At 37.5% G+C, this 19,015-nt stretch overlaps 2 protein-coding genes across 3 annotated transcripts; one reads left to right on the top strand and one right to left on the bottom strand.

Annotated features, from left to right (window-relative positions):
• The first annotated feature begins 831 nt into the window (after nucleotides 1-831).
• On the top strand, nucleotides 832-11,595 carry ascc2 (activating signal cointegrator 1 complex subunit 2). Its single transcript, XM_065250814.2, has 19 exons — nucleotides 832-979; nucleotides 1,623-1,737; nucleotides 1,847-2,005; nucleotides 2,161-2,334; nucleotides 2,575-2,704; nucleotides 2,813-2,880; nucleotides 2,958-3,071; nucleotides 3,537-3,649; nucleotides 4,452-4,523; nucleotides 4,637-4,741; nucleotides 5,445-5,513; nucleotides 5,607-5,681; nucleotides 5,919-6,144; nucleotides 6,226-6,422; nucleotides 6,503-6,622; nucleotides 6,855-7,091; nucleotides 9,273-9,354; nucleotides 10,398-10,492; nucleotides 10,588-11,595. The coding sequence occupies exons 2-19, from the start codon at nucleotides 1,651-1,653 to the stop codon at nucleotides 10,757-10,759; spliced, it is 2,295 nt and encodes a 764-aa protein (XP_065106886.1). The 5' UTR covers nucleotides 832-979; nucleotides 1,623-1,650; the 3' UTR covers nucleotides 10,760-11,595.
• Nucleotides 11,596-11,928: 333 nt separating this feature from the next.
• On the bottom strand, nucleotides 11,929-18,794 carry rnf215 (ring finger protein 215). Of its 2 annotated transcripts, XM_065250815.2 has the most exons (10): nucleotides 18,447-18,790; nucleotides 18,086-18,235; nucleotides 17,944-18,015; nucleotides 17,753-17,838; nucleotides 17,535-17,589; nucleotides 17,322-17,426; nucleotides 15,890-16,006; nucleotides 15,635-15,784; nucleotides 13,863-13,965; nucleotides 11,929-13,775 (listed from the first exon to the last, which is right to left on the bottom strand). In XM_065250815.2, the coding sequence occupies exons 1-10, from the start codon at nucleotides 18,639-18,641 to the stop codon at nucleotides 13,762-13,764; spliced, it is 1,047 nt and encodes a 348-aa protein (XP_065106887.1). In that variant the 5' UTR covers nucleotides 18,642-18,790; the 3' UTR covers nucleotides 11,929-13,761. The 2 variants fall into 2 exon arrangements, with proteins under 2 accessions (XP_065106887.1, XP_065106888.1); XM_065250816.2 differs by lacking the exons at nucleotides 11,929-13,775; nucleotides 13,863-13,965 and adding an exon at nucleotides 13,973-15,422 and having other exon boundaries at nucleotides 18,447-18,794.
• Between the last annotated feature and the right edge of the window lie 221 nt (nucleotides 18,795-19,015).

Below are 19,015 nucleotides of genomic sequence, written 5' to 3'. Positions count from 1 at the left end.
CCAATACATTGCATTGTATCTATATGTATATGGAAGTAAGTTGAGATATTTGAGGATGCAGAGTATTTTGGAAGTGGACTAGTAACGTAAGCCCTCTAAAAGCTAAACTTTCAATATGTGTAACGTATGATTGTGAAGTGAGCTATGACATCTGGTGGCAGCTTTTGAGAATGACTTAACTACTATGCTTGCCATTGGAAGAAATTAATTTTAATAAAAGATCTCACGTCGCGTTTTATATAAGAACAAAACCAAATGTTTAAATAGAAATAATTTCAACAACAAACGAGACCGATCAGCATTTTCTTAGCGCATAACAATAAACTATATACAATAACAATAATTTAAAGACATATAAAATAAATATTACTTCTTTTTTACATTTTAATCATTTCATTTTTAATTATGTATTTAAATATATTTTTTTTTGATAAAACAATAAATTCTGTAAAATACTTGCGATATCTAAAGTCCTGTATTAAAGCGCAAACATTACTCGTTTTGTCGAGGTACCACTGAAGCGCTCCACTATCGAGCTGCCTGATGTTGCTATGGTTACCTCTTCTGACTAAAGCTACTTTTTGTGTGCGTCTTTTTATTTAAAAAACATTTTTTATTTAACTTCTGAAGTTTCTTTATTTTTAAATTTCACTTTTATTTATATAAAGCTGTGCATAGTTTTGCGATTTACAAAGCCGCATCACTGAAAATGTGAGGGAAAAAGAAAAAATAAGCTAAATTGTACAATATGCTACATATACTAAATATAATACATATAAAACATGGTATTATAATACATTATATTACTGCATTTTTTTTCTAAAGATGTCTGTCTGTCGACACTGGAAATTGAAGGTTGCGTTGAAGACTTTTATTTTGAAATCTCGGCAGGACGAGCACACCGGAAAATCGCGCAGATGGAGCTGATGACTTTTATTGAAGCTGGTAAACATCTGCTAAAAGATTCAGTATAAAAGAGGTGAGATATTTTTTATTACTTTTTAAATATGGAGCATTTTTGATGCTGTTTTGTCAAAAATGAACAAACTAACGATTGTCATTTAAATGCAGTAAAGCTAACTTTTTAAGAATAGTTTTTTTTTCATTGTGGTTGTCTCAGTATCGGTAACGTTAATGTTAGCAGTCAGACGATTTTTTTAATGATGTTACTACTAGAGGAGTTTGTTTACAATAAACACTGTTGTGATTTTGTACCATTTTCTGAAATATTGCTGAGCTCACTGACAGGGCAGTTAGCCAGGCCGCTAACACTGTAGCAGTGAATCATTAGTTAACTTACAGCTTGTGTACTGAATACAAGACTGCCTTTAGTCATTCTTAGTCTCTCTTATGTCAGAATATTGTTCTGGTATTGTCAACCATTATAATGCTTGTAGATTAGCCTGTAAAACGTGGCAGTCTAATTACAGTAAATCTGTCAATCATAATAATCAAAACTCAAAATACTTGGTCCCATGTGATCCATATGTAGACCAGCTTTAATTACGTTATTTTTTTTATGGTCATCATTTACCTAATGTATTTCATGTAGCTACACTACAGCATGTCAAGTGATCAGACCGTATATAGTGATTTTCTGATGTGTTTTTGTGTCTGTTCAGGAGGGTAGGTCTGGTCCAACTGGTGGAAATGGCATGTGCAAAAGTTCCTTTAGATGAACTTCATGTAACCGAGCCTTCTGGAACCCAGGGCAAAGAACAGATCCTACCAGCACTAGTAAGTGACTGCAGACTCTTACTAGTGTAGAGCTAATCCATCACCGTAGTCAATTTCTTCTCATCTGAATGTACATGTCATTGAAATTGGTTTGGCTCTCTCCCATCAGCACCCTGACCGAAAGGAGGAGAGATGTTTCCTAACCTATAAACCCCCACCCGAGGATGGCACTCCTGCACTAGTTGAAGAGTTTCTGGAGCTTGGTCAGTTCATCTCAGAAGACCTGGAATGGTTGCTGGCCTTACCTCATGACAAGTTCTGGTGTCAGGTCTGTAAAACCAATTCATATAAATTTAGGTGAAATCTTTAGTTTTTATTTTAAACACTTTGCAAAGAAAGACACTTTCTTGGTACAGCATATTTAATGTGGCATGTAGACAGCAAGCATATGGTCTCATCGTTGCCAATTCTCTTGTGTTTTAGGTGGTATTTGATGAGTCATTACAGAGGTGTTTGGACTCTTATTTGAGGAACGCTCCCCGTGGTTTGGACCCGTCTGGTCTCTCGTCCGCTCCAGCTGTAGCCGACATGCAGAGGAACCTTCATCGCTCTGTATTCATGGTCTTTCTCAGAATGGCTACTCATAAAGAGTCTAAGGTGCACATTATACTTATTTGTTTACTTTTTTTATAGAAAAACATAAGATTTACTGTAAAGAAAACAAAAAAATGTAAGTGTAGTTTTATCTGGCATTATGTGCATTTTATTAAGTTAATTGCATGCTGTTGGTTTCATCTAACATTTTTCCGATTTTGAAACTGCAACTGCATGGCAACCCTTTTTGGCAATAAGTGGGATGGATGTGAAATATAAAATATTGTTTATTTTTTTCCTCAGGAACATTTTATTACTCCTGCTGTGTTTGCAGAGATTATTTACAACAACTTCTTATTTGACATTCCTAAAATTCTGGATCTTTGTGTGCTGTTTGGGAAGGGAAACTCCCAACTGCTTCACAAAATGATTGGTAAATGCAATATATTAATATTTTCTTTTTTTCAGACGTTTTGTATATTTTAAAATAGTTTTCATTTGATCTCATCTTTATATTGACCAAAATGTTTAAATTTTTTAGAGAACATTTTTACACAACAGCCAAGTTATTACGGAGACCTGAACGAGACCATACCCTCCATCATTCAGGCAGGTTATAGGATCCTATATACTTTCAATTTACAAAGTCTGTGGAGCTACCTAAAATGTGCATATGTACTTTCCAGGTATTTGACATGGTTTTAGAAAAGTGTGGAATTCAGTCAGAGGATGCAGGTGCCAGTCAACCCCTCAAACTGAATGCAAATAGATGCCTCACTCCCATGACCATGCCAGAGGAGGTCAGCATAAATTCTTATTTCACTTTGTCTTTGTATAAAGGCTGAACTATAGTTCCTTTTTTACACATACGTGAGGGTCCGCGTGACACAATTTTCACCATCAGAATAGTGCCTACTGTATGTGCATCGTCGCATGCGCCTACAGGAGAATGTAGTATGTAGCACAGAAAATACATTGTGTTGCAATGCCCATGCGTTAAACATATGTGTTCACGTACGAGTCAAATAAACTACACTTTGTGTGTGTGTACGTTACAAAAACAATCTATACTCTGGCCTTAAGCTCTTTTACACTTATTCTCATTTATCAAATACTACCTAAATAACAGAATTTTCATTTTGAGTAAACTGTTCATGTAAGGAAATATCATTATGATTGTGATTATGATTGCATTATGCCGTTATTAGTTTTTGTATGCATATATGTGCATTTAAACTATATTGTTTTTGATTGTTAAATACCAGGACTTTGCAGACTTGGTGTTGTACATTTGTGATACCTGCACAACTATCCACTCTTTCCTGGACATTTTCCCTGAGGCTTGTTCTTCCTTTAAACAGCACAACTTTCTATATAGGTATCACTTACGCATCCAACCTTATAACACATGTCATTCATATGCTGTCCTTAAAGGGACGCTTCACCTTTTTGAAAATATGCTCATTTTCCAGCTCCCCTAGAGTTAAAAATTTGATTTCTACAGTTTTGGAATCCATTCAGCTGATCTCCGGGTCTGGCTGTACCACTTTTAGCATAGCTTAGCACAATCCATTAAATCTGATTAGACCATTTAGCATTGTGCACAAAAATAACCAAAGAGTTTAGATATTTTTCCTATTTAAAACTTGACTCTTCTGTAGTTACATTGTGTACTAAGACCGAAGGAAAATTAAAAGTTGATATTTTCTAGGCCGATATGGCTAGGAACTATATTCTAATTCTAACATAATAATAATGGACTTTGCTGCCGTAACAATCATGGACTTTGCTGCCGTAACTTGTCTGCAAGTGGCGCAATGGTATTACCCAGCGCCTGAAAATAGTCCCCCTGGTAACTTTCAATAGCAGAGGACTATTTTTGGGCACTGCATAATATCATTGCGCCTCCTGCAGCCATGTTACACACCTTGATTATTACGCCAGAATGAGAGTATAGTTCTCTAGCCATATCGGCCTAGAAAATTGCAACTTTTAACAGTGGTACCACCAGACCCGGAGATCGGCTGAATAGATTACAAAACGGTAAAAACAAATGTTTAAAACTGCTGGAAAATGAGCATATTAAAAAAAAAATGGATTGTCCCTTTAAGGCCAATAAGGTACATGATTTATCTTACTGATACATTGAGAGACAATGTGATTTTCTTTTGTTAATGTAGATTATCGTCATTCTACGAGATGGTGGTTCCAGAACTGGAGAAAGCAGTGAAAAAGAGAAATTTCAATGAAAGGTTGAAATGTGGTTTATATTACACCCATTACAACCCATGATGTGCTAACAAATCGTGATACTTTTTCAGGAATGTGTACGGAGACATTAGTGTAACTTGGTGCGATGTTTCAGTTTACAGGCAGATATGTGGAGACGAGTGGCTCATTCCAGTAAGAAAATGGTGGAGATCGCTCACCTTCTGCTTCAGCACACATGTTTACAACCCATACTGGAGGGGTGAGGAAACAGACACAATTTAAATACATAGAGGCTGATAGATTTTTTTTATTTGTCTGTGCTGCTACCGATGTCTTTAGACTAAAGAAGGGTGGGTAATAGCCAGTACATAAACAATACATGACAGTAAGGGTGCGTGTACACCAAGGCGTTTCTGCTTGCAGTAGGTGTATGCTTTCAATTGTTTCCAGCGTTTTTCTGCGTTCAGCACTGAGCGCCAAGAGAGTTGAACATTTTTTAACTTAGAACGAAACGCTCAGCTCGTCAATGTCACTTTCACTCGGCCATCCAATCAAAGTGGAGGAGGGATGTGACAAACATCACAACCAGAAGGACTGATAAACAAAACAGAACAACCAAAGCTCTTGGCTGAAAAATGTTGGTAAGCGTCCACAGTTGGCGTTGTCTTTTTTTAGCTGTGTTTAAACGCTTTGGTGTACACGTCCCCTTAATGCAATGGACACAAAATGTCACATTTATTTATCAATTCATTAATTTGAATAAATATCCACTATTAAATTAAAAAAGCAGAATTAGTTTGTTATCTATTGATATGGCTGCAGTCCATAGTCATTTATAGATATCACTTCTTATAAACCACACCAGTTATATGCTTAACTTTAGTAGACAGACTCACCTTTTTTAGTCATCTCATTTCTGTAGCGTGTGCTTATTTAACACAAGGTTTTATTTATTTTCACAGCTCTGAAAGCATGCCATCATATGTAGAAGATCTCCTACAGAATTTCACAGCTTTTCTTCAAGAAAAAAGGTGACCCAGATGTCTCACAATGTGTATAGAGATTTGGATTTCACAGACAGGTTCTCGTATATTTAATACAGCAACATTGTTTTTCTTCCTCAGATTCCTAGCAGATTATGATGAAGAGTTTCCTATAGCTGATGATGTCAGTCTTCTTCAGCAGGCCTTCCCTCATTTGTATCCTTCATGAATACAGATGAACAATCTTTAGTTGAAACTTGAGACCAGACTGATTTAAAAAAAGAACAAAATGGGAAGCTTTTATTCATTCAATCATTCATCATCATCATCATCATCATCATAATTTATTCATTGACTTATCCTAGACTTTAAAATAAAATAAATGTTTCAATTTTTGTGCTATACTATAATTTCTCTATCTAGTTTTTCTTTATTCTCCTTGATTTTGATTAGAGATGACACCAGGACATCCTACCTGTTGCAGGGAGTACAGTCTGCGTGGGAGAGTGTTGGGAAAAAGAGGAACATCCCTTCCACATTCCCATCAGCCAATCACAGCGTAGAAGCTAAGGGCAAGTCTGGCAGAGATACGACAGCTTCCCAAAAGGAAGAAGCTGGAGTCCAAGAGGAGCTGAGAGGAGCAGAAGCTATGACTATCACTCCTCATAAGGGTGACAATGTAAGTTCACAACCTGCAAAACATTTATACAAATTTTTTATGCATTTCCCATCTTTTTCTATTCTCCATTTGTTTCCACAGGGGGCAGTGTGCACAGTGAGTGCTGGAGAATTGGAGTCTCTGCTGTTTCATATTCGAGAGCTGCTCCCAGATTTGGGAGAGGGATTCATACTAGCGTGTTTGGAAGAGTACGGCTACAATTCTGAACTTGTCATCAACAACATCTTGGAAGATAAACTGTCGCCTTCACTTGACAAACTGGACAGGGCAATGGCCAGGTAAACTCTTGGGAAGGATTCATAGTTCGATTCAGAGTCTGCTTCATTATTGTCTAATGGTTTGTAATGCTGTCTTGTAGGCCTGAGAAGAAAGAGCCTCTTGAAGTTTTGAGCTCCAGATCAAATGCGTTTGATGACGACGAGTTTGATGTGTTCCACCGCGACCGTGTAGACATGAGTCGTGTATGGAGGGGTCGAAGGTTAGTTCTGTGAATCCATGTTAAAAATAAATACAAAATCCACCTACTTAAAAAAAAGCCTTGCAATAATTTAGTCTGCAGTTTCAGTTTAATGCAATGAATGTTTATGCAAAATCTGTTAGGTATGTAACACACTTTAAACTGATGAAGCTTCATATGGAGGTGGATTTATGAAATATGTAGCTCAAGATGGTTTGTGTTGGAAAATAATGAAAGCCTATGCCCATTACAGACAGGGAGAGAGTGTACGTGCCATGCTAGATGACAAACAGCACGTAGAAGAGCAGAGAGCGAGATATCAAGCCTACCAGACGGTGGTGGATGAGATTCCCGTCACCAGTAACCCCTCCGGAGAACGTGATAATGCTTTCGCCTTGGAAGATTATGAGGATGAATATGATGACACGTATGATATCAACCAGATAGGAGCCAATGATCTGGATGAAGAGGATGAACTGTTGAACCGCAGGTATGAGATGTTTGGAATGTACACAACAGTATACAATTGTCTGCATTAGGAATGCATAACGATTAATCGCGATTAATCGCGATTAATCTGTAGCAGAATAAAAGTTTTTTTTTTAAATTATATGTGTGTGTGAAATGTGTATAATAACTTTGTATGGGTAAATGCACACACGTGCATGTATATTTAAGAAATGTTTACATGTGTATATACATTTGTATATTTATGTATAATTTATATTAGGGATGCACCGATACCACTTTTTAAGGATTGAGTACGAGTACCAATATTTTTTTCCTGGTACTCGACGATACCAATGCCTGTTGTACTGTTTTTTTTTTATGTGCCAATTTTCTAAGAACACCACAATGAGACTTATGAACATATCAGCATCTTAATTTTTAAAGTGACACCATGTAATTTTTCAACCTTCATAATACATTTTCAAGACCCTTGTGATAGTACATCGACTTTAAATAGGTTGAATGACATGTCTACCATAGCCTGACGGGGTCTTTATCACTTTTACTCGTATTTTAAAACTTAGGGTTTCTGGTAGTAACCAGAGCACAAAAAAAAACTACAAAATTCGACTGCTTTACGGCATACGTCACTTCCTCCACACAATTTGTTTTTAACGTGAATTTTGCTGGAGGCTACTTAAGGAGTGTAGAGAGCAGCTTCTAATATGTGACTCTGTGGCACAGTCTTTAGTGTCACGGACCTATGACACGGGCGACCCGGGTTCGATTCCCCTTTAAGGCAATTTTTTATATAAACTGTTGATTCATACATAAATGCGATGTTCTTTATAAATTACGGCGATTATATTGCATATAGTTCCCTGTATTCAGATGCTGTGTTCACGTATTTACCTTTCTTTTTACTGTGTCTATGATATTTACATTACAATCCAGGATGCTATAGCACTCAAACTTGCTCACAGTGTAAAACCAAACCCTATTCATTCACCAATCAGATCCGAGCGTTTCTCTCTTCTCTCTTCCTCATTTGCTGCGTTCCGCTGTCACTCGCGTGACGTATTACAAAGCGGCAGACCTAAACGCATCGGTTTACTTGGATTTGGAGCGATTTTCACACAAAAAAGAGGAATAACGAGCGCCATTGCGGAAAATCCTGGTGGCGAGGGAGAGAGAGAGGATGCAACAATATTTGTTTGGAAAAAGGCAAGGAAATACGTCTGGTCGTTTCTGAATTGGAAGGCTGCAGCCTCCGGAGGTCAAATATGCAGGCTGCACACGTCGTCAAGCCTGGGTTATTAAGGTAAACTGAGCATTACATTCGCAGGTCATAAGCATACTGCAACAATTTACGATTAACTAAGTATAATAGTCAACTTTGTAATTGTTAATATTGTGAAATAAGACAGTCTTGATGACGTATTAGAAATACGACATCCGGAGGCTGCAACCTTCAGATTGAGAAATGGCTTCTGCCACGACGAGTTCCTCATCAGAAAGTTGTAACATGACTGCGTTTCTCCCTGTTGTCTCAAAATGTTGATCGTTTAGCATTTTAAATGTTTAGTTTTTAGTTTAGTTTTAAGGTTGGCCAGTTCCTTTCCTTTGCGACAGTGCTGCGGCGCTTGTGGGCTCTAGGGGCGCTAGAAGTGAAAAATACGTGTCTAGCACCCCCTAGTGGCCAAAAGTTTCATGGTGTCCCTTTAACAACTTCAACTCATATTATGAAAAAAACAAATCATTCTTATGTGCTTATCATCACAAATCTTCAAAGCCCAAATTTTACAGTATCCAGTAAGCTCCAAAGGGCAAAACCAAGGACGTAATGCATGTAATTTTACCTGCCTGTCACGAAATTGTCACAGACAACAAGACAATCAAATTTGTCATAAAGTATGTCACGTGAGGTATCGGTCTTTGGTATCGGGGTATTTTTACGAGTACAAGTATATGAGCTTGGTATCGGTGCATATAAATATATTTTTTCTTAAAATTATACATGCATGTGTGCATATTTATATATACATAATTATTATACACAGTTCACACACATATATGATGTAAACAAAAACTTTTATTCTGCTATAGATTAATCACGATTAATCGTTATGCATCCCTAGTCTGCATCTTATATTTGTATTTAAAATATGACATACAAGTGTATACATACATATAAATTAACTTTGATCTGTTAACCCTTTAGGCCTTTCACTACTCCACAAGTGCTCAGAATGGGCAAAAAGGTTCAGGAGGTGGAGGAGTTTGAAGAGGATGAAGAAGACAAGGTATAAATGATGCGCTATGAAATTTTTAGCCGTGCAAAGGTCACAAGTTTGATTCCCAGGGAACACACGATAAAAAAAATTGCTTTTGGTTTAAAGTAGGAATGCATGATATTGTAGAAAATGTGATTTGTGATAAGTTGCTAAACATGCTATATATGATAATGATTTAAGTTTGTAAAATCAAATTAAATTGTTTTTGGGAGGACTTTTTATTTAAAATGATGTAACCAACCTACGTTTGGGAAAAAGAAAGCCTCACTTGTCTCACCAGTCTCTGTGCTATACGCATTCCGCATCAACCCAAAACTTTAATTACTGTATTTTCCGGACTAGAAGTCGTTCAGGAGCATAAATGAAAAATGCGTAATGAAGACGAAAAACATATAGGCGCAATGGACTACACGTCACATTTATTTAGAAAATGATTTCACAAAATCCAAGCTGAAGAACAGACATTTAATTTGGAAAGGCAAGTTATCAACTAAACAATAGCAGACAGAACAGCAGGCTGAATAGATGTCCATACGTTAACGTAACATTATCAGTTACTTACAAGTTACACAATACCACACAGAACATACCTGGAAGGCTGAATAGGCTAAATTAACACGACAAGCCAACGAGCATCAAGTTCGCAGGCTCATCAATCCACATCACTGAATTCATTGAATTACATAAATACAGGAGCAGCATATAGCGGACTCTCGCGGCTGTAGACAGTAATGTTGTCTCTTGGTTCATGTAAATCAGTATGAATTAATTTTGACATATAAGTCGCGCCTGGCAGGACCTGCCAAACTATGAAAAAAAAGTGTGACTTATAGTCCGGAAAATACGGTATACGTAAAATATTCAAATCATTCAGATATTGCAAACCACTGTAATGCGCATATTTGCAATAATTTGCAAATATTCGATATATCTTGTAATTCTTGATAAAAGCAACTGCCCCATGCATGAGTAAAAGATAAGTGTGTAAAACATAGGACTTGACTAATTTTAAATACCCAAGATTTACCTGTTTTCTGTGTTGTTTTGCTCAGGATGAATCTGCGAAGAGGGATCACTTTGTTCAAGACCCAGCAGTGCTCAGAGAGCGAGCAGAGGCCAGAAGAGCAGCCATGCAGAGCAGGAAAGGGTAAAGGCCAAGACATCTCTAACTGGAGTCAACGCATCAAAAAAATAAAAATATGGGTCACACTTTCATAATTCCATTTCTGTTTTTCTTGATAGGTACAGGCCGCCTCCACAGAGTCACGTGGTAGGAGGTCCAAAGGGGCAGGGCCAGTCCCAGGAGACCGTCGCGGACCGACGAAGAAAAGAGATGAACAAGACTCGAGGAGCCAATCACAATCGCAGAGCGATGGCTGACAGGAAGAGGAACAAAGGCATGATCCCTTCTTGAGTTAATGATCACACACTGCTCTCTGTGAACTGAAGGAGATTGATGTGTCTGAGAGATGGATAACATCTAATGACAATTATATATTCATTCGTATAATCTCATTGGAGCATCAGGATGACACTGTGGTAACTTAAAATGGCCATTTTTTTATGTTTCCCAGAATGAAATAGACTGGTTTTCTTTTTTTGATGTAATAAGTAGCAGGCTGGTGTGTTAATGAGGGAACAACAAAATTGTATATTTAAAAAAAAAAGTAAAATCCAATTGCTGAATGATAGTCAACACAGGAGAAGAAACCAAAGTGCTAACAGGTCTCATTTTGCACTGTAACACAAGTTTATTGAACAAAGTGGTACAGACAGTTATTGCACTGTTAAATAAAATCAATAAATAAAACAACGTCAGGTTTGAGAATGTCAGGTTTAACAAGAAAGGTTGCAGAAAGATGCAGAGTGTTACACTATTGAAGCAAATATAAAACTAGACATTGCTAGTAAGACCTATATCTGAACCAGATGTAGTTCTCTAAAGGTTCAGAAAGCAATTAAGACATGACCTAAAAGCAGTCTCTTAAGAAATATCCAAATTTAAGGTTGTACAAACCAGCTGAAGTATGATTTTAGCAGATTATATCGTGCCAAAGGCTATGAACACTTGTCACTCCAGAAGCGAGTGATTGCATTTTTCTCATATAGTCTGAACTTCAGGCGATGTCTCTTGCCATGTAGAGCAACATATTTCTACTTGTTAAGATAAATTAAGAGCATTTTGTAATAAAGCATATTTATAAATGCTAAAGTTAAAAACAAACTGAATAAATATTATTCTTAAGACTTTTCTGTTGTTATTTCTCTTTGTGTGTTATGAGATTTTCAACTGAATAATTTTGTACCCGTTTGACCACTCCTGAGGTAACATGGAACCAATAAATCCTATGATAAAGTGTTATGATAAAAGCTTGAAAGCTGCAATTTGGTATGATTTGGAATAAACAGGAAATATTTAAATACCATACATTTAAAAAAAAAAACAATCCTGAAATCACTGGGTGTTCCTCGTGGACGCGCCATAGGAAGGCTGCTTCCTTTCTTATACAGTCCTTCTGACAGTTCAAGGTTAGAGTCCTCCACAACTTTAAACGCTAGAACGAGAAGGTCTTATAAGTGTCCATGGCACATCATAATGGTTCTTGTCATGAAAACTTTAAAGTGAGATGCTGAAGATAATGCAATTTATCACCACAAAAAGTTAGTACAACTTTCCATTGATTCAGTAGTGTGAATAAGCAGTTCTATGAAGAATTTGCAGTTTAACACTGATTTGTAAAAAATTAAGGAAAACAAATGTAAAACATGTTTTTATCTTACATTTCACACTGAAATTTGGTGAGCTCGGTGCACACTCGTTTCCTACAAATGTTTGGCTTATATTTAAGAATGAAATTGGGTAACGAAAGTGACAAATTTGATACTTGCTATGCTTTTTTTAATGTGTACAAAGGATTGTGGGTGATTTGAGGGCACGAAGGATACAGGGTTCCCAAACCTTAGTTAACTTCAAATTCAAGGACCTTTCAAGGATTTTCCAGGTCCAATACCCTCAAATTCAAGGACTAAATGTGGGGACACATTTCAATTGAGAGCAAGTTTACATCGTGTTACCTCTTAAGATACATTTTTACAGTTCCCTTTCGAGGGAACTCGCGCTGCGCCACTGCGGTGACACTCTGGGGACGCCTACAAGGGTAAGTGCGTCTGAATGTGTATATCAAATTCAACCAATGGTGAGGTTTAACGACAAAGACAGGGTGCGCGGGAGCAAGGAAGTATATCGCTATTTGAAATATTGCCAAAGACGGCGTTTCAGGGATTCAAGAACTATGGCAAGGGAGACGCAGCGCCTCGTTCCCTACTTAGGGAACAACGGTTACATACGTAACCCGAGACGTTTTCATGTGTCAAGCAGAATGAAGGGCACAAAACAGAGGCTGCCTTCGAAACATTGAGATGTCCTTCGATGCCTGATGACCTGGCAGCCTTCCTAGGACGCATCCTCGCGTTAGAGAAACACCCACTTAATCCTCCTTAAAAATCACACTTAACATGTTGAAAATCTGTCTTTGCAGCATAACAACATGGGCATCCTTGCAGTTCTGTGCAATGTGTACATTTTAGCGGCAACTAGCGGTGAAGTGGCTCAGTCCACCACTCACCCCTCTTTTTTTCAAAGCACATAGAGCTACGATGGCCAACACAGGACAAAAATTTTGCCGTCTTTGACAACATATAGTGACAAAATGCACTCTGTAGAGTATTTTGTGTGTTTAGGGCTACTGTAGAATCATGGCGGTGCAAAATGGCGACTTTCCATGTAAAATGTACACACTGCACCTTTAAAAAATAAAGAATTAGACTAAAGGAACTGATGCATACACCTGTTTTCCACCAAATGGGTTAGTTTTAGAGTAGGTGTTTGGCCTCTCCCAAAACCAACAAGCATCTGTACTAACTTGAAGGCAGAATAATGACATACCTGACTACATTACCTGCCTACAAACATGGAGTTTTCATTTGCAGGTTTGCCAGAGAATTTAAGTTTTAAAAGATCTTGTGCCAAAAGATTGCCATTTCTTAAGTGGAAACGAGTGGGAAGCGGTCTTGATGTTTTACATTTTCTTTAACCTTTTCAAACAAAAGTTTTAGATTATGCATGATTCCTGGTTCATTTGATTTCTAATGAAGCATTATCAGTACTGCATCTCCAAATAAATACAGTACTTAACTGTGCAGAAAACCAAACTTCTTAAGTGGTGTGATCAAAATTCTGTCTCTTGGGGTGATGTAAGAAGTCAAGGTTCATAGTCTTTGGTCAAAGATCGTTGCCATTGATGCATCCTGACCATACACTACACAGGAGGGTTTTAGTTGCCATGAAAATCTGAACCACTTAAAAAAAGTCTGATTTCACCAAACCAGAATAGTCCAGAATTCATCCTGGTCCAGTTAATAATAATTACCTGAATAAAAAAAAATAAAGACATATGCACTTTAGAAACCACCAATTATTTTATTGTGTTGATAAGTGTCAGATGTTTTTTTCTCACCAAGCACACTGCGTTTGCAGAGAGGACAGGTCTGCTGCAGGAGAAGCCATGGATCCACACAATCTCTGTGAAACTCGTGGAGACACGGTAACACCCTCAAACACTAAAAACATCCACAAAGATCAGCACGCGTATGATTTTAATCAAATCACTTAAACGAAAATGTTTTCCTTATTTAAAGACTTATTTAAAGACGAGTAAGTATGGGGGCACAAAATAAAACGTGGCGATTTTTTAAACTTTATTGTATGGCGTAACATCCACTGATCTATATAAATGACTGGATTGCGCATGAAGTCACAATTGGGAAGCCACCACGCCACCATGTTGGTACGCCCAAACATTCTATTAAATCAATGGACGTTATCAGATTTTAATGATAAAACATCACTTTACTAGTCTCTGTTTTTAAATCTGAAGTCTCCCTGTACATTATAATAACGCAAACGTTCTAAGCATGTACATAGTTAATTACTGAAAATTGTACATTTTGCTTATTAAACAGTTATTATACATTAATCTTTAGTATCAGATCAGCGGACAGACCTCAGCATATTTAGTATTATTGACAAACGTGCTCATTCTGAAATCTAAATAAATAAATAATCATGCTTTGTACCGTATGTGCATGCAATAATTAGCTGGTTTTGTAATTATGTTATCTAAACTTACAAGTTACCTAAACTTACTCAGAGAAATAACGCTTACCGTGTAGCCGAATGCCAAATTTTTATTTATTTATACCCATGTCATTAACGGATAACGTTTTTTTATAAATCCATTATCCTGCCCGATTAAAACATAAACATTGCAAATAACACCGGAATTAACAATTAATTTACGTACACATTTTCTTAAACTTAATCTTGTGTGACTGATATGCTGAAAAGCGGGTGAATTTAGATCATGATTTTGAATGGAAGTCAATGACGCCCTCTGCCGGTTGGGTATACCAAGATGGCCGCTCGAACTTTGCGCTGGCTTCACATCACGCTGTTACATTTAGCGTTCTATGCGCAATCCAGTCATTTATATAGACGGTTTCAGCAGTAACAACGGTAAACGCCGCTAAAAATAAATAACAACAAAATTCTTTAAATTTAGTTTATTTATATAACAAGCAAAAAACAACACATAGATTACCTAGGAAACCAAAACATTTGTAATTTTCGATGAGGCATTTGTTCAAAAGATCAGTTTAGCAACTAGTCAGACCGTTAAAAAAACGAAACCGGAAGTAAAGTTCGGATCCAGACGTGTATCACGTCAGCGCACGTGCGTCCAATGAAACCGTCTATAGATCAGTGGTAACATCATCACTTCTGACTACTCTCCCTCTCGCTCAAATTTCCGCCAATATTACTGCGCCCATGGTCGACAGGCTGCAAACTAAGTGCTCTTCCGCCATACAATATAGCTATCATTTTTTATCCGCTTAAAAAATCGCTACGTTTTATTTTGTGCCCACATACTTACTCGTGTTATTACTAATGTACAAGTCTTTAAATAGGGAAAACGTGAAAGTGTTTGGTGGCTTCTAAATTCATCCCTGTTTGGATCCTAAGGAATAAATGAAGCTAGGTTAAATGCTAACACATTCACAACGCGCTGTACAAAGATTAAGGGAACGCATTGACAAAAGATAGGTATGTATTAATTTAGCTAAGTTGAGGTAATAATAACATAGTAAAATATTGAAAAACATTTGTTTACCTTTAAGAAACAATAATAACTATACAGACAATGCATAAGGATAGTAACAGATAGCTCACCTGGTTGTTGTTGTATTGCTCGAGACAAACTGCACAATTGTCTGTTTCCACTTGTTGAGTTTGTGTGAGGTCACACCTTACTTTAGGTTGCCGGTATATTCTGGTCTTCAGCGCGGATAGTCTCTTTAAAATGTCCTGCTTGAGGTGTGACTGCAAGATAAAGGGTTTGCTTTGAAGCATAGACATTATGGCACATTTAAGGTGTTCTTTAAAAACAGGGAAACTCCTGTATTAAAAACAGCTCGTAGTGTTCACCTCTGAATCGTCATTAAACTGGTTGTCCTGAAACTGCCAGCGTGCTTGAACTATGACACCGGTGGAGAGGACCAGGGCCACCAGAACAACAGTGTTCCACAGCTGCTGGAGATATTTCTGGACACAAAATAAACAGATGGACGAAAAGTGGGTAGAAAGTTAAAAAATATTTTCCTGTGCCTGGTTAAATTTTTATTAGACCCAATTAAACATAAAACCATATCATTAAAGGGGTCATGAACTGGATTATTTTATTATTTTGTATTTATAGCGTTAGTAAGGTTTTTACCGCCCACCGACTAAGTAATTTTCTATCCTGTTTTTGTGGCTGTGCCGCATGGAAAACTTGGAAGTAACCGCTCACTGCTATTATTAGGTAACAGTGTTTCGTATGTAAATATTTTAGCGCCCCATCTGTACATGTTTGGAATTGCACGCGTTGTAATTATTGAAAAAAGTGTGGATATTCTCCTGCAGAGGTGGTCTTTTCTATTACTTTGACTTTTCATATTTAGTCATATTCTGACCTTGGTTTAGTTTAATCTGCACTATCCAACCACGGCACTGCCATTTAATGCATAGGTCAGCTCATTTGCATTTAAAAGGACACACCCAAAACGGCACATTTTTGCTCATACCTAACAAAGTCACAATTTTAACATGCTATAATAAATTATCTATATTTTGAGCAGAAACTTCCCATACGTACACTGGAGACACCAAAGACTTATTTTACGTCTTAAAAATGTCTTGTGAAATGTCCCCTTTAAATAAAAGCGGTTTTTAAAAGGGAGTGTTGAGTTTTGAAACTTAAAGAATATTTTTATAGTATAACGTCTTATGCAGGCTACACACCAAACGCAAAGCATTGCATTCCTCACTCTAGATTACTCTAGATTTAACTTTGTGGCATGCAATTTTTTTGCTCGAGTTAAATTTTTTCAGCTTGCGCCAAAATGCATTTGAGGCAAGTAGCGCACGTTTTTTCGCGGCAATTTTGTCACCCAATTCGTGCATTCGCATTGCCCCAGGCGAGTTCGCCTGTACTTGTGTCTTTGCATTGACTTAGCATGTAAACTATTTGCGCAAATTGTAGAATACGCATTTGGTTTGTACACCCCATGCCACAAATTTTAATTCTCAGTTTATGATTACTTTAAGTCGCTCATGTGCTAAAGTTTTTTCAGTATGCGTGTTCCCTGAGATCAAATCCACATCCTTTAGCGCTGTTTACGCACTGCTATACCACTGAGCCACATATATACATACATATAATCAGTCCCATTGTTTTGTCTCTAGAAGTAAGGTTTGTTTGTAAAATCAACTTAAATGTTCTAATACAACTAAGACCTAGTCCTGGATTAATCCAGGGAAACTGTCCTAATATGACATAAATCCTGCATTATATGAAATGTCTTTATAACATTCATACTTGTACTTGAGAGTTGGTCTCTCCGGTGCATATGACCCCCTGCCACTCGCCGTACAGCCCACCTCTCGAGCGCCCACAGCTCGACCAAAGGGTCAGGGTGGCCCCCTGAGACATTGCATGGAGAAATATCACACTTTTACACTAATGAACCCCAACAAGCATGGCATTAAGTTGCTGGTATTGCAAAAGTGTATGGCATGTAGAAAATCTTACTAGGCTATCCTGTAGAAATGTTTTATAGGTGATTTTTGCTGTTGCATGAAGGCCCCTAATTTGGTAAAGGCAAAAAGAATACATGCGATTAGCTAATTATGTAATTTAATGCAAAATTTTCAGATGTAGGTGGTTTGTTTATGCAACAGATTTTCGATTCAAATGACTGAAGATGCCTACAAGTAGACTAAGATGGAAAAGGTTTAAAAGTTGCTTACCTGAGGAGTGCTCCGATAAGCTTGGTGACATTTTCTGATGTCTGAATAACAATGATTGGCTTAGAGAGGACCTGTGAGAGATCCATCTATAAAGAAAGAGTGCAATATTTCAGCGTTCATGCATTTACATTAATAAATCAGCATAATCCCACCAACTAAATATTCATAGGACACAATAGCTATGCCTTTACCTCTCTGACCGTATTCTGGTTTAAGGCCAGTATGATCAAAGCAGATGCACCCAAAACAAGAGCTCGCTTCATCTAAAGAGGAAAGAGTATTTTTAGTAAATACTCATTGTGTTTTAGTTGACACAGCATCTCTTTTAAATACCTTATTAACCACAGATGCAGCAAAAGACTCCTGGTTGCTGTTACTAGGGGCCGTGCCCTCCTCCATTTGGACCGGTACCACTCCTATCCAGGGGTTCTGATCATTTTCATTGCTGTTTTCATTATTAGTTGCAAGAGCTTTGTCTTTTATCTGGAGAGAGGAAAGAAACAGGCACATACCCACATACATGTGGCATAACCCATAACATTATTTGCAATTCTCTAAAATACAAACACACTAATCATGCAGTGTGACAACCACATCTATGGCATTTTAAAGTCAGCACAAGGTAGATACATTTAATGCAGGCAATGTAACTAATGCAATATTATGCCTATGAATGCACGCGCCGATCACTTACCAAAACAAGGTCCCCTTTGAGTTCATGTTTCTTTTTGTTAGGATTCTCGTTTTTCACACTCTCCTGGACCACCTCGCCCTGTAAAACATCCTGATGGTCTTTCAGAAACACCTCTACAAATGCCACCTGTTCACCGGACACCACTGGGCTAAACAACAACCAGTACAGCACCGACAGACAAGCTAAAGCGCCCATGATCCTTGTTATTTGATGTTACATGTCACAGTAAGTCATAGACTAAAAGTTTGAGCCATACTGTCTCTGTCCTGCCACATCCTCCAGATGTAAACAAAGCCGACGTCCGATTGACTTTTACGGCTTGCTCCTCCTATCTGTACCTAGCAAATCGTACAGACGCCTGATGAACGCTTCGGTCAGTTGCAGCAAAACGTCTACGGCGCCGCCATATTGGAGAGGTCAATACTGCATATAAATAGCTAGTATCAAAAATATTGAATGTGAGATTTGTTTTTTTCTTGTTAAAAAGTTCAAAAACGCTTACATTTTAAAACCGAATTTAAATGTTTATGATCTAAGTGGAGTACAAAAACGTTTTGTCCCCTGTTACT

This window comes from Paramisgurnus dabryanus, chromosome 5 (genome assembly GCF_030506205.2).
Source record: "Paramisgurnus dabryanus chromosome 5, PD_genome_1.1, whole genome shotgun sequence".
Taxonomy (NCBI): domain Eukaryota; kingdom Metazoa; phylum Chordata; class Actinopteri; order Cypriniformes; family Cobitidae; genus Paramisgurnus; species Paramisgurnus dabryanus.
This window is presented reverse-complemented; position numbering and strand designations above follow the sequence as displayed.